The sequence below is a fragment of the Pseudophryne corroboree genome, chromosome 5, assembly GCF_028390025.1.
Source record: "Pseudophryne corroboree isolate aPseCor3 chromosome 5, aPseCor3.hap2, whole genome shotgun sequence".
Lineage (NCBI taxonomy): Eukaryota > Metazoa > Chordata > Amphibia > Anura > Myobatrachidae > Pseudophryne > Pseudophryne corroboree.
In genome coordinates, this window is record NC_086448.1 from 98,457,069 (window position 1) to 98,473,401 (window position 16,333).

The 16,333-nt window shown below is 44.5% G+C and overlaps 1 protein-coding gene across 5 annotated transcripts in view; it reads left to right on the forward strand.

Annotated features, from left to right (window-relative positions):
• Nucleotides 1–16,333, forward strand: part of RSU1 (Ras suppressor protein 1) — a 340,085-nt gene that overhangs the window by 93,111 nt on the left and 230,641 nt on the right. For all 5 annotated transcript variants that reach the window (XM_063921494.1, XM_063921492.1, XM_063921496.1 and 2 more), the window contains exons 6-7: nt 1,778–1,860; nt 2,139–2,253. In XM_063921494.1, the coding sequence (XP_063777564.1) occupies nt 1,778–1,860; nt 2,139–2,253 (198 nt within the window). The remainder of the gene's footprint in view (nt 1–1,777; nt 1,861–2,138; nt 2,254–16,333) is intronic.

Consider the following 16,333-nt stretch of genomic DNA (forward strand, 5'->3'; position numbering starts at 1 on the left):
TAACTTTTCTGGTGGACAAAATAAAGCTAATATTAGCATGTTCCTATAACCAATCTGTTTTTGAGCTGGGGTTTTATTGGACATACTGTATACAATTCCATCCTGTCCTTACCCAGGAGAGAGGGTTTATGCTACAGATAGCCAAAAATACTTTTTAATCTTCACTTGTTACCCCATTAAACATGCATACCGCACAAATGGAACCTTTGGTACTGTAGGCTTTCTGATCCGTTTACAGGTATTTTGCATTAATACTTTACTCCGTCCTATGGTATGACATTGGGGGTTCTTCGATATCCTTATTGGTTCCTCTAATTTGCAAGGGCCTGTGGGTTGGCATGTTTGCCCATTTATAAATGAAGCTTGAGGGTGTTGAGTTCCACGCACTGGCTTAGAAGAGTTGAGGCTCTGCTGAACAGATAAGGTAGTAAGGAACCCCTACAAATGTACTGGAATAGAGAATATAGCTAATACCACTTTCACATCGCAAACCCGAGTCCGACCCGCGTCAGAGCCTTTCACATTGCACTATTGACCAGCGTTATTACTGGGTTATTGCAGGGTTGGTGCCTTTTTACTTAACCCGGTCGCCCATGTTAAGCCCGTGTGATGTCATTTTAAAAGGATTTTCTTGGCTCACAATGATGAGGTTATCATACAGTAAAGAAAAGGAGGGGTCTAAGGGATGGAAACAGCCAATCAGCTCTATTTTCTCACACCCTGATTGAATATCCCTGGTCTGTAGCTTTTACACGCACAATTACCCGGGTCTGACCCGGGATTGACCCTTCTTTTAACCCGGTTTGAAATACCTGGGTCGGTCGACCCGGGTTATTGACTTTGGTGCTTTCACACCGCACCTCGACCCGGGTCGACACGGCAATAACCCGGTTATTTTGGCGATGTAACAGGATTCAAGTTTGTCGGAAATGCTGGATGCCTTTTTTTTTTTTTTTTTTACCGGCAATCATCTACAAGTCAAAACCGTGCCTTGTAAATGATTGCCGCTTTAAAATAATGTCCGAGATCGGCCGTCATCCCGCACCTCCGGCAAACTCGGCCCATGTTACATATGTTTTTGGGTTGAACCAGAAGGCCGCACTAAAGCGACAAATGTCTAATTTTCTTATTTCTTGTGGAATATTGAAGGGAAATTGAGTGGATGGGGTAAATTTACAAAATTTTCTAAACATGTGAAAAGTGGTGATGTTGCCCATAGCAACCAATCAGATTCTGTCTATCATTTATCTGTTGCATCCTAGAAAATGATAGACAGAATCAGACTGGTTGCTATGGGCAACATCAATCACCACTTTTAATTTTTAGAAGCTTTAGTAAATTTACCCCGATGTCTTTTTTTTGTTTTAACACATTAGGTGCTGTAAAACACGCACGCACGCACATGTTATTGTCAGATTACAGCATGCCACTTAAACATCTCTTTTGCTTTGAAATGCAAATCCGCCTATAAATGCACAGAGCAGTCTATAAATGCGTGGAAAAGCAGAGTGTGTCACAAATTCTGCCACAATTTCCAGCTGCACAAACTGTTAATTGTGTCAGTCCTCAAGATATAGATGTTTTCCTGTATATGTGAGGCGTGCGATAAGCCTCTAAATCTGCGTTTGACCTGCTTGTTATTACTGTGAGCCCTGGGTATGTCAGAGGCTTTTCACCAAGTCGGGGTTATTAATCAGAGCTGACTCGTGTTATTGATCAGGGCTGCAGCGCTCCGTCTCTACGCCACTCTGTTTATATATTGCTGTTTAATTTGCAGCCACCCTGCGTGCTCTCTATCTAAGTGACAACGATTTTGAAGTCCTGCCGTCCGATATTGGGAAACTCACAAAGTTGCAGATAGTAAGTAATTTATCTAAATTCCTGGAAAATCAATTTGCTTTCACAGCCCTTTTGTAAGAGTAAACTCCAGTCAATTTGAGAAGAAGTATAGTCTATTTTGCAGTTATAAACTGCTGCACCATATACGGTTCTCCTGCCTATCGGAGCAGCCACGTCCGAAAATTGGGAAAGATGTGCGGAGTGTATCATCACTTTGCCCTCGCACCTTTTATAACCTTTATTATTTTACCTTTTTTTATTTTTTTGTAATTGTGTTTCTTTTTGTTTTTGTCATAAAGATCAGTCTACGGGATAATGACTTGGTCTCCTTACCGAAAGAGATAGGGGAACTGACTCAGCTGAAGGAACTGCACATACAAGGAAACCGGCTGACCGTACTGCCCCCTGAGCTTGGTAGGTTCCTCAACCAAAACATTCTAGCCGAGCACGTTGTTTACTCTTCGTACAGGTTCTACAGTTATGCGCCCATTGTTTCCTACTAAGGAGATACGTTTGACGCCCAAAAATGAAGAGTAAATCATTGTACCTGTTCCGTGATTACCATAGTCCAGAGGTTCTCAAGTATGTAGGTCAGAAGTGCTGAAACGCAGTCCTCGAGGCAACTCAACAGTCCAGGTTTTAGGTATAACCAAGGCTTAGCACAGATGGATAAATCAAATTGACTGAGGTGCTAATTAAGTCACCTGTGATAAACTTGAAACCTGGACCGTTGTGGAGCCTTAAGGACCGCGTTTGAGAACTCTGCCATAGACAGTAGACATGGGAGGAGATGCATCAAACCTGAAAATGGAGAAGTTGCTCATAGCATCTAACTAGTTTCTAGCCATCATTTATAATAAATTCATATTATGCACTAGATAATAACTAGAATCTGATTGGTATCCATGGGCAATTTCATCACTTGTCCTCCTTAGAAGGTTTGGTACATCTACCCCTACTTAATCACCAAGTGCCTTTTCCTACAGTCACTGTTGGAAGTATTCGTTTTTGCTGCAGTTGGTTCTCTCCTTTTGTAAATCTTGCAGTGCACCCCCTTTTACCACATACAGTAGATCCTCCCCTCTTTCCCTCTCTCATACTGACTGTATAAATGTCTATAACTGTCTCCTGTGTGTTCTGCTGTGAAAAATTCTCACAACGAGTCATGTGACGCTAGTGGCAGTCACCTTCTCATTGACAGGCAGATGGATTGAGAGATTGCAAATTGTTTGTTACCTATGAAAACCCACAGACATTAGGTGGGCTGGGCCTTCTTAGTAGCCTATGTGTAATAACTTTCAGAGCAGCTATTGTTGCACAAAGACTGCCTGAAAGAGCATGAGAGGAAAGTGGATGGGAATAGAATGGGTTGGGGACGGGTGACCGGCGGTCAGCATACCGACGCTGGGATCCCGGCCGCCAAGATGCCAGTAGCGGGGCGAGCTCAACGAAGCCCCATGCGGGTTTTATTCCCACTCTATGGGTGTCGTGGAGGCTCATTGATGTGCTTGAAGAGTGAAGGCTACCCTGTCTGTCTGATCCCACAGAAGAGCTACTGTAGTACAGATTGGCTACGATAGGAAGGTGTCAGAACACACCATGCATTGCTGCTTGCTGCGTAGCTGCAGATAAGTCCGATTGCCCATCCTGACCGCTGCTAATGGCAAACGGGCCTACAATGGGCACGTGACTGTCAGAACTGAGTAATGGAGTTGCCATATTTCTTTTACCTTATGTGGACGGCCGGGTGTGTGTGTGGGGTTTACCTGGGAAAGAGATGGCACCAGGATGCATTATGGGAAGAAGTTAAGCTGGAGGAGTCCGTGTGATAATCTGAGTTGAAAAACCTTAGCTCCTTAGGTGTGGATGTTACTTTGACACGTACCACCCATCTAAACATTGGTGCAGACCAACTACACCCCTTTCATGGCTACAGTATTCCCTGATGGCAGTGGCCTATTTTAGCAGGATAATGCTCCCTGCCACACTACAGAAATTATTCAGGAATGGTTTGAGGAACATGAGAGAGTTCAAGGTGTTGACTTGGCCTCCAAATTCCTCCGATCTCAATCCGACCGAGCATCTATGGGATGTCCTGGGAAAACAAGACCATAACATGGAGGCCCCACCTTGCAACTTTCAGAACTTAAAGGATCTGCTGGTAATGTCATGGTGTCAGACACCACAGGGCACGACGAGTCAGAGATGATTTGCTGGCATGAGGGGACCTACATAATAATAGGCAGGTTGTTTTAATAATGTTTCTGATGGGGGTATATACATACAATAAACAAGTGATCATATGATCTTGCTATATGTATAACCTGCTATTTAAATGCATAAAGTTTAAATGCATTCTGTTCTGAAAATTATTAGATATTACAGGTGACATTGGAGATATGGGACATGTATGCCTGAGCTCCTTGGTGACGCCTAGTATCAAGATAATTTACAGTAGAGAGTTCCATTATTCTCTATATAATGTCATTTTATATATTTTCCATACAGTTATTGGTACCTAGAATCTCCCTTAATTAATTTGGGTTTTGAGCTGTTAGCTTTGCGCCTTTGACTCTCGAACGCTCTACCTTGCATAGTTCCAAGCAGGGTTGGACTGGACCGCAGGGTTACAGGTGGAAACCCCTGGTGGGCCCCATCGTTTGAGGGCCCCATCGTTTGAGGGCCCTATCCGTCCTCTGGGTATCAGGTTCTTGATTGTGTACTTCAACTATACATTATACATATGTTACATTATACTGCACAGGACTATGGTGTACTTTTATACATTGCATAGCTGTTATTAATCTGGTACATTATCATGCATGGACTATATCAATGGTCACACCACTAATTATGGGCCCCTACCACTGCATTTCCCCGGTGGGCCCTTTATGCCCCAGTCCGACACTGGTTCCAAGAGGCCTCCACTCTAGACGCTTCCTAAAACGGACTCATGACTTACCTGTTTAGTCACGCATTTCATTAATGGCTCTAATTTCTAAAAAAAAAAGAAAAGAAATACAACCCAAATGCTTAGCTCTCTCTTTTCTGTACACTATTAATACTTTTTATTTTATTACCTGTTATATATATATTTTTTAATGCAAATATAAAGCACTTTTGAGTCCTATTGGAAGAAAAGTGCTATATAAATATTATTATTATTATTATTATTATTATTATTATTATTATTATTTAAAGCAACAAAGTCTGTACATCTGTCAAAACTGATGATATGAAATCCTACAAATGACAAATATACTTAACATCCGGTGGGTGTTGTTTAGGTCTGTAACCTTTGTGGAAGTTAATACCAGTTTAATTGATGTCATACAGAAAGATAATTGGCGTTTATTGTGTGGAGTGTGTTCTTGTCTGGAATACTGATTAAAATTGAGAAGCTGTATTGATCAACAGAGTTAATTAGCTCATACTATGCTAATGAATGAAGGTATCAGTCTTGATTAATGGGAATATTGTATATGTGAAGCAGTTGGGAGTGTTATGTTAGAGAAAAAAGTGTCACATCTTTTCTTACCATGTAATGTTTTTGAACTTGTTATAATGTGTTAATGGCTATAAGGATAAAACTATAAACTTACACTTTGTGCAGGTGTTAAACACTAATTGTAACCAACTAATATGTTTAAGTATTCGTGATCATTAATTATATTGCTATGCATATCAAACAATGATAACTGCACCATAAATATTTACCTTTTTATTTGGACCAGAATGTAGATAATTACTGCTGGTAAATATTTTTATCGGTAGCAATATCGGTAGCAGTACCAGAGGAAAAAATACATTAAAAGGTGTTTTACCTTCCTTCGATAACTTCTTCTGTAAATGCTGGCCTGCAACTTTTACTTAATCCTTTGCGTCTGTCTCCACTCTGTGTTTCAGCCATGTATTTATATCAGCAGAGTTATTTGTATTGCCTTGGGATGTGATATAAAGTATCTGTTTGGGCACCTATATCCAATGCAAAGAGTACCGCAAAAGGGGCTGGGGTGGATATCCCTAGGGATGGGATGCCGGTGGTCAGAATACCGACCGTGGTATCCCGATTATCAAAATCCTGACGGGAAGTTAAGTATACTTACCTTCCTCCAATGGCCCCTTTACCCTCCCTGTTTGCAGCCTAAACCTAACCACCCACTCGCAGCCTGACCCTAACTCTCCCTTGGTGGTGCCTAACCCTAACACCCCCTCTCCGCAGCCTCAATCTAACACCCCCCTCAAGCCTAACCTCCTCATGGGTGCCTGTCCCTAACCCTCGCCCCTGCAGCCTAACCCCTACCCTCCCCCCGCATCCTAAACCTAACCTCCCCTTCCTCATGCAGCTTACCTCTCCGGCGGGCCAGCAGTGCAGCTATTGGAATCCCAGGTGTCAGGATGTCGTGCCGGCATTCCGCTACATTTGGGATTTCGGCGTCTGTACTTTGACAGCCAGGGTCCTAACCGTATCCCTCACAAAAGTATCCTATACCAGGACATAAAATAAAGAATTCTGCCTGATGACATTAATACATGACTGAAAAGCACAAAATGACACCAGATAGAACTAAGCAATGTATTTGACAAAGATTGCATGAGGTTGGATACAAGCAGGTTATATGGAAGCAATCTGAAGGTGTATAATCCACTTCACATTTTTATTTTATTTTTTTGGAAAGTGTGTCTAATCGTTTTAAACTTCACCCTTAATTTTGAGCCTAAAATTATGGTAAATGGACAAATTGTATCCGTGGAGGGTTTGCAGGGTTAGATCTTTAGGCCACAATTCCTTGCAGAAACCAGTTTGCAGTCGAATGCGTAAATCACCATTGGTTCCCAGATTAAGATTGTAAAAGCAAAGAAAGTGTCAGGCACCATTTGTAAAATCAATCATGTGCACTTATATATAACAGTCCGCACAGCAGTGGTGCCGTCGTGTCTGTATAGGCGGCACAGAGTTATGCCACCTCCACTTCTATTTACATAGCACGTAAAACCTGACGGCATCAGCGGAAGTCTGATGCCAGTGCATTTAATGGACCCATCTCTGCACAAGTGGAAAAAGGAATACCTGCATTATAGATGATGACACGCGATCAATCTGCAGAGTAACATTCAGGTGTCATTATTTTTTATTTTGCTTATTGTCCGTCTCCGAATCTGCAGTTTTCCAGGACAATGAATTTCCCTGGGAAGTGATGAGCACATTGATGTATCTTTCTATGGTGCTTCTGGGACAGTCGAAAGCAGGGGGAAAAAATGACATTTGGGAAGAGAAGATGACTATTTAGTACCAGTTGTTTATTTCTTCCTATAATTCTGCGGTGAATGACACATGAGAGCACAGATTTAAAGTTAATGAGGTTTTTCTTGCTTTTTTCCCCTGGAATTGTAAACGCATAAAAAGTTACATCCTTAGCGCTACAGGAAGAAAAGTATTAGCTGGGTAATGCAGAGGAAATCCCTGAGAGGGCCGTGGTACAGAATGGATGACCTCCGGCTGCTATAAAGTGCCGGTAACAGAGAGAGAAACTACCCTTTGGCCTCTTAGTTATAATTCTTCTGTCTTTCCACCCTTTCTCCAAATACAGGTTTGTCCCCATTATCCTTCTGCATGGAAACAAAATACCATTTATAAGTAGTGTTGCAGAGCCCTGGAAATATTTCTCCCATGGCATGATGAAGTTAATAGATTTTCAAAGCTCTAGGTAAATCTAGACGTGCCGCTGTTCACGTTTACTTCTAAGAACGTAAAGAATCGCACTTTGGTCCTGTGTAAGCTTTTGGGGTGGGGGAATTATTCAAAGCTTGCATAGAGATGAAGTATCAACCAATCAGCTCTTAACTGCCATGTTACAGGCTATGTTTGAGAAATGACAGGAGCTGATTGGTACTTTATCTCTCTCCTCTCTCCCTCTCTCTCTCTCTCTCTCTCTCCAAACTTTGATAAATCTACCCCTGTATCCTTAATTGCACCTTTTGTATAATGTTCTAATGAGTTAAGGCAGCAACGTTTGGGACATTTTGCCTGACTGCAATCCCCAAAGTGATGCAGTGAACTTATTTGGTAAAATGGTGCAAGCTGAACACCTGCGGTGCAACCCATATCAACCAATTAGGTATAGTTTGCGTTTCCACTAGTCTGACTTTAGTAGAATAAAAGCTGGTCTCTGGTTGATCTGGGTTATACAGCGTGATTAGCTTTTCCTCATTTTATTAAATGAGCACCAAAATGTGACTTTGCAAATCAAAACCTTTTAAAGCTGTATTAATGCTTTTGTTTTGAAAGATCCATTTAGGTACTGGACAGTTCTCTATTGCTTTGAGTCATCTAGCCAATTTTAACTGTTGTTTTACATTATTTATTTTTTTAAAGAAAAAACTATATTATCTACTATTTGCTATAAGTTGTGGCATGTGATAGCACAATAGAGTTGATGCATAAATCAAGGGTTTTTTCATGCCTGCGGAACTTGAAATCCTAATTAATATCCATAAACTTGGCCATTTTCATCTTTAAAATCTGGATACATAACACTCTGGCATACCTATTATCATGAAAGAGGCTATTATCTCACAGCGACTTAGTACAACTGGTATCCTGTCAGTGTATTACGGAGCAGGGCATGTAGATGTGGTGTTATTGATGCAGAGAAAACTGTAAAATCGCTCTCCACATCAGTTCACAGAAGGGGTTGAAGGATTCCAATTTGCACAAGGTGATTTTACTGTAGAGAGACATTTGTTTAAGTCTACTTAATGAGGTTGGATAGAGAACTTTACATTGAAATATTTCTTTTCTACAGGTCATTTTTTTGGTTTTCCCTCTAAGTAATATCAAAGCTCAGGCTTGCATAATTGGGCTTGTGAAGGAGCGTGAAAGCAGTGATCTGTAGATGCAGGATAAGTTTAGGATGAAATACTTGTGTAGTCATGTGAGCCATACATAGACTAGCTACTCATTCAAACACAATGGCCTATATTTAGGAACTAAAGACGGCATTCCTTGTGTTGCATAGTTCGTGGAGCCATTGCTTTATACGTCTTTCTCATACAAGGGCTGAATGGTTTTGGAACTGCTCTTGGAAAGCCACCATGCTTTTGCAAGATTGTGGCCCAGCTTTGTGTCTGGTAATGCGCATAGTGGAATGTGAATGTATCATGGTTAATCATTCCATCAGCTTTGCGCTCATCTCTGAATTAGGCTCTTAAATTACCTCTGGATAGGGTACCCTTTTCATACCATCTGTACTTAACCGTCTAATGTAAATAAAAATGTGTTAGTGCAAAAAATACTGTATACAAATTTTTTTCTTGCAGTTCAAAAGTGTTACTTTGACATTTTATATTATGGCAACAGCACAAAAAAGCCTAGCTTTGCACGTTAATAAAAAACAAAAAGACGCGTGAGACGTGTGTGTCACGATCCGGGTATCTGGACGCCATTTCTTACCCATCAGATGCCTCCTAAGGCTGGCTCAGCGCTCCAGGACCGGATTCCATCTGTTATCCTGATGTGTACATTCCTGTATCCTCTCCTGTCACTCTGGGACGCTGTCACAGTAAACGCCATATTACACCTGGCATGGCGTCTCCCGCGGCCTCCGCCGCCGTCCCTGAACTTCTGCATGCAGAGTGTCTGAGTGGCGATTACGTCAGCCGCGGCCTCCGCTGTGTCCGCGTGGTTGGATGTGCATCTGTCAGCCTGGCGCCTCCTGTCTCCGGTGGCCGGCGCCGCCATTACTGTTTTCATTACCACATGGATTACAAACCAAACTTCCCTCCAAGTGTCTGCATGGGCGCAGCCATCTTGGATTCTGTCAGCTGATCATTTCCACCAATCTGTTCTCAGTATTGTTAATCTGCATAATTGCCTAGCCAATCCCTTCCTTGCTGCAGGTATAAATACACTGTGCCTGAGCAAGGAAGGCGTCAGTGCTTTGGTTGTCAAACCTAGTTCCTGTTTGTCTCTCTCCTGTGATTGTCTTCCAGGTTCCAGCTCCTGTCTCAAGACTTCCACCATAGAGACCCGCACCAGCATTCCACCTGCGGTGTAGCCTGACTCTCCAATCCATTGTGGATTCATCTGTTTCCAGCTACAACATTACCTGCTTCCAGCTCAGCTTCCAGCAGAGTACAGCTTCCCTTAAAGGGCCGGTGTCCTTTCTACACTTTACCACTCTCCACCGGTATTATTATTTCTCCGCTCTCAAGTTCTACATTTCAGTTCATATTTCATCGCTCCCAAGTTCATTTATTATTTAACTGGTTCCAGCCAGTATCCACTCCGTGCTAACAACAGTCTGGTTCCAGCCAGTATCCACAGCAGCTGTTTTATCTTCAGCAACCCAGCTTTTCCTGGAACACCAGCTGGCACAATCCTGGGTTATCTCCATTGCTACAGTCGGGCCTGGTAAGGACTTTCCATCTAGAAGATCATAAGAACTATCTCACACTACCAGTGCCCTGTGGCTCCTGCCATCCTGTAGTACCCAGGAACTGTATTTATTCTTTGCTGACTTTTACGTTTTCTTTTACTGCTGCTGTGTTGCGGAGTTGTCATAATAAACATCATTGACTTTTATCCAAGTTGTCGTGGTCACGCCTTCGGGCAGTTATTATTCATGTTACTTACATGTCCAGGGGTCTGATACAACCTCCCAGGTTCCGGTACATCTCAGCCCCTACAACTGAGGCTGCCTCCCGTCAGCTCAGGCCCTCAGTTGTGACAGTAAGCACTGACCTAATGAATCCAGCCGGAGACCAGGATCAAGCGGCCAGGCCGATGCAAGAACTGGCAGCCCGACTAGAACATCAGGAGGCTGCACAGGGCCACATCATCCGCTGTCTCCAGGATCTCTCTACTCGGCTGGATGGGATTCAGACAACTCTCCGTGGATCAGGCGCGTCTGGTGCGTCAACCACAGTGACTCCAGCTATAACCCCACCCACCTTACCCATTTCTGCTCCACGTCTTCATCTTCCAACGCCAGCAAAATTTGACGGATCTCCAAGATTCTGCAGGGGATTTCTCAACCAGTGTGAGATTCAGTTTGAGCTACAACCTGGCAATTTTTCCAGTGACCGTACAAAAATTGCCTACATTATTTCTCTTCTCAGTGGCTCAGCCCTTGATTGGGCATCACCGTTATGGGAGAGGTCCGACACCCTGCTATCTTCCTACACTGCCTTCGTGTCAACATTCAGGCGCATCTTCGACGAGCCAGGCCGGGTAACCTCAGCTTCTTCCGAGATTCTCCGTTTACGCCAGGGGTCACGTACTGTAGGACAATATCTGATACAGTTCCAGATCCTGGCATCCGAACTGGCATGGAACGACGAGGCCCTGTATGCTGCATTCTGGCATGGCTTATCTGAGCGTATTAAAGATGAGTTAGCTACCAGAGACTTACCTTCTAAGTTAGATGAGCTAATCTCACTCTGCACGAAAGTTGATTTACGTTTCAGAGAGAGAGCAACTAAGCGTGGAAGATCATCTGCTCCAAAATCTTCTGCTCCTCCTCCTCGTCAACTGTCACCATCTAAAGATGAGCCCATGCAACTTGGCCGTTCCCGTTTAACTCCTGCTGAGCGCCGAAGACGTCTCTCCGAGTTTCTCTGTCTCTATTGTGCAGCTCTGTCTCACACCATTAATGCCTGTCCCAAACGTCCGGGAAACTCCAAATCCTAGCTCGCCAAGGAGAGGGCCGGCTAGGAGTAATGATCTCCTCTCCATCTCCTCAAGATTGTAATCTCCCAGTCTCGCTTCAAGTTGCTCAACGTTATCGGAACGTCATTGCCCTCCTTGATTCCGGAGCAGCTGGGAACTTTATTACCGAAGCCTATGTTAAACGGTGGTCCCTACCCACCGAGAGACTTCCTTCGTCCATTTCTTTAACTGCCGTGGATGGCAGCAAAATTTTTGATGCAGTTATTTCTTTAAGGACTCTACCAGTTCGTCTGAGAGTGGGAGTTCTTCATTCCGAACTTATTTCTTTTTTAGTGATTCCAAGAGCCACACATCCTGTGGTCCTGGGCCTTCCATGGCTCCGTCTTCACAATCCTACAATTGATTGGACGACTACGCAAATCCTGGCATGGGGTTCCTCCTGTGCTGAGACATGTTTGTTTAAAGTATTGCCTGTCTGTTCTTCCTCCCCCAGGTCGTCTGATGTTCCACCTCCTCCATATCAAGATTTCACGGATGTGTTCAGTAAAGCTTCTGCTGATATCCTTCCTCCTCATAGAGAATGGGACTGTCCGATTGATCTCGTTCCAGGGAAGGTCCCACCTCGAGGCCGAACTTATCCGTTGTCTCTGCCTGAGACGCATTCTATGGAGGAATATATTAAAGAGAACCTAGCAAAGGGGTTCATTCGACCTTCTTCTTCTCCAGCCGGCGCAGGCTTCTTTTTTGTAAAAAAGAAAGATGGTGGTCTGCGTCCGTGCATCGACTACAGAGGTTTGAACGACATTACCATCAAGAACCGTTATCCTTTACCCCTGATTACTGAGCTCTTTGACAGAGTTAGCGGAGCTACCATCTTTACAAAGCTGGACTTGCGAGGTGCATACAATCTCATCCGGATCCGTGAGGGTGACGAGTGGAAGACCGCCTTTAACACCCGTGACGGACATTATGAGTACCTCGTCATGCCCTTCGGATTGAGCAATGCTCCAGCTGTCTTCCAGCATTTTGTCAATGAGATCTTCAGAGACATTCTATACCGTCATGTCGTGGTCTATCTAGACGATATCCTCATTTTTGCCAACGATTTAGTTGAACATCGTTTTTGGGTTAAAGAGGTTCTGTCCCGTCTCCGTGTCAATCATCACTATTGCAAATTAGAAAAATGCGTCTTTGAAGTCAAGTCCATTCCGTTTCTAGGGTACATTGTGTCCGGTTCCGGACTAGAGATGGATCCTGAGAAACTACAAGCAATCCAAAATTGGCCGGTACCCTTAACCCTCAAAGGGGTCCAGAGGTTCTTAGGGTTCGCCAACTATTACCGAAAGTTTATACGGGACTTTTCCACCATTGTGGCGCCTATTACTGCTTTCACTAAGAAGGGTGCTAACCCGTCCAAGTGGTCTGAAGAAGCCATGCAAGCATTTCATCTTTTAAAACAAAGGTTCATCTCTGCGCCTGTTCTGAAACAGCCTGACATCGACTCTCCTTTCATCTTAGAGGTGGATGCCTCCTCCGTTGGAGTAGGAGCGGTGTTATCTCAGAGGGCTAAAGATGGCCATTTACACCCTTGCAGTTTCTTCTCCCGGAAGTTCTCCCCAGCTGAGCGCAACTATGCCATTGGCGACCAGGAGTTGCTAGCCATCAAGCTCGCTCTAGAAGAGTGGAGGTATCTGTTGGAGGGAGCTTCTCATTCAATCACCATACTTACAGACCACAAGAACCTTTTATACCTGAAGGGCGCACAATGTCTCAACCCTCGTCAGGCCAGATGGGCACTTTTCTTTTCCAGGTTCGACTTTAAACTCCAGTTCTGTCCGGGCTCTCAGAATCGCAAGACCGATGCCCTTTCCCGCTCATGGGAGCAAGAAAAGGAGTCAGAGTCTTCAGACAAGCATCCTATTATAAATCCGTTGGCATTCTCCACGGTAGGGATGGACTCTACGCCCCCATCAGGGAAAAGTTTTGTGAAGCCGATGCTAAGGAAGAAGCTCATGCATTGGGCCCATGCTTCCCGTTTTGCCGGACATACAGGTATCCAAAAAACCCTGGAGTTTATCTCTAGGTCCTATTGGTGGCCAACTCTGAAAAAGGACGTCTTGGAGTTTATTGCATCTTGCCCAAAGTGTGCCCAACATAAAGTATCCCGCCAGTCGCCTGCGGGGCAACTGGTTCCACTATCCGTTCCCCGACGACCATGGACCCACTTGTCGATGGATTTCATTACAGACTTACCCATGTGCAACAAGTTCAATACCATCTGGGTGGTAGTTGACCGGTTCACCAAGATGGCACACTTCATTCCTCTCACCGGTCTTCCGTCAGCTTCCAAGTTGGCTCAAGTATTCATACAAGAGATCTTCCGACTCCACGGTCTTCCTGAAGAAATTATCTCAGATCGAGGAGTTCAATTCACAGCCAAATTCTGGCGAAGTTTATGTCAAGTCCTCCAAGTCAAGCTCAAGTTTTCCACGGCTTACCATCCTCAGACCAATGGTCAAACCGAGAGGGTGAATCAGGACTTGGAGGCCTTCCTCCGCATCTATGTGTCCTCCTCTCAAGATGACTGGGTTCAATTACTTCCCTGGGCCGAGTTCTGTCATAACAACCAGTATCATTCTTCATCTGCTTCAACACCATTCTTCACTAACTTTGGATTCCACCCTAAAGTCCCTGAGTTCCAACCGCTTCCAGCAACTTCTGTCCCCGCAGTGGATTTCACCTTGCATCAGTTTGCCAATATCTGGAAGAGCGTACGATCAGCTCTGCTCAAGGCATCGTTCAGGTACAAGAAGTTTGCGGATAAGAAGCGTCGAGCAGTTCCTGCTCTCAAGGTGGGTGATCAGGTATGGTTATCCACGAAGAATTTGAGGTTAAGAGTTCCCAGTATGAAGTTTGCACCTCCTTTCAAGATTGAACAAGTCATCAATCCTGTTGCTTACAGACTCCAGTTGCCTCCCTTCTTAAAAATACCCAGGACATTCCATGTTTCCCTGTTGAAACCGCTGATCTTGAATCGGTTTCATTCCTCACTTCCTCCAACTCCGAAAGTCCAAACTCAACGAGGCGTTGAGTATGAAGTGGCCAAGATCCTGGACTCGCGTCACCGTTACGGTCAACTACAATATCTTATTGACTGGAAAGGTTATGGTCCTGAGGAACGTTCATGGACCAATGCTTCTGATGTCCATGCTCCTGCCTTGGTCCGGAGATTCCATTCCAAGTTTCCTCAAAAGCCAAAGAAGTGTCCTGGGGCCACTCCTAAAGGGGGGGGTGCTGTCACGATCCGGGTATCTGGACGCCATTTCTTACCCATCAGATGCCTCCTAAGGCTGGCTCAGCGCTCCAGGACCGGATTCCATCTGTTATCCTGATGTGTACATTCCTGTATCCTCTCCTGTCACTCTGGGACGCTGTCACAGTAAACGCCATATTACACCTGGCATGGCGTCTCCCGCGGCCTCCGCCGCCGTCCCTGAACTTCTGCATGCAGAGTGTCTGAGTGGCGATTACGTCAGCCGCGGCCTCCGCTGTGTCCGCGTGGTTGGATGTGCATCTGTCAGCCTGGCGCCTCCTGTCTCCGGTGGCCGGCGCCGCCATTACTGTTTTCATTACCACATGGATTACAAACCAAACTTCCCTCCAAGTGTCTGCATGGGCGCAGCCATCTTGGATTCTGTCAGCTGATCATTTCCACCAATCTGTTCTCAGTATTGTTAATCTGCATAATTGCCTAGCCAATCCCTTCCTTGCTGCAGGTATAAATACACTGTGCCTGAGCAAGGAAGGCGTCAGTGCTTTGGTTGTCAAACCTAGTTCCTGTTTGTCTCTCTCCTGTGATTGTCTTCCAGGTTCCAGCTCCTGTCTCAAGACTTCCACCATAGAGACCCGCACCAGCATTCCACCTGCGGTGTAGCCTGACTCTCCAATCCATTGTGAATTCATCTGTTTCCAGCTACAACATTACCTGCTTCCAGCTCAGCTTCCAGCAGAGTACAGCTTCCCTTAAAGGGCCGGTGTCCTTTCTACACTTTACCACTCTCCACCGGTATTATTATTTCTCCGCTCTCAAGTTCTACATTTCAGTTCATATTTCATCGCTCCCAAGTTCATTTATTATTTAACTGGTTCCAGCCAGTATCCACTCCGTGCTAACAGTCTGGTTCCAGCCAGTATCCACAGCAGCTGTTTTATCTTCAGCAACCCAGCTTTTCCTGGAACACCAGCTGGCACAATCCTGGGTTATCTCCATTGCTACAGTCGGGCCTGGTAAGGACTTTCCATCTAGAAGATCATAAGAACTATCTCACACTACCAGTGCCCTGTGGCTCCTGCCATCCTGTAGTACCCAGGAACTGTATTTATTCTTTGCTGACTTTTACGTTTTCTTTTACTGCTGCTGTGTTGCGGAGTTGTCATAATAAACATCATTGACTTTTATCCAAGTTGTCGTGGTCACGCCTTCGGGCAGTTATTATTCATGTTACTTACATGTCCAGGGGTCTGATACAACCTCCCAGGTTCCGGTACATCTCAGCCCCTACAACTGAGGCTGCCTCCCGTCAGCTCAGGCCCTCAGTTGTGACAGTGTGTTTGGTTTAATTTTTTGACAGTGGTTGATAAATGACAGCAAAATGCAAACTTGCAGGGCCATTTGAAAAAAACTGTGGGTGGTTCTACAAGTGTGTTACATGCACATTTAAGTGCCAAACATAAACTAAAGTGCGGCCAAAAGAGGCCATAGTCATACCAAGTTCTAGTCAAATGAATGTTGATGAAGGTCCACCTATGGAAAAAAAAGTACTA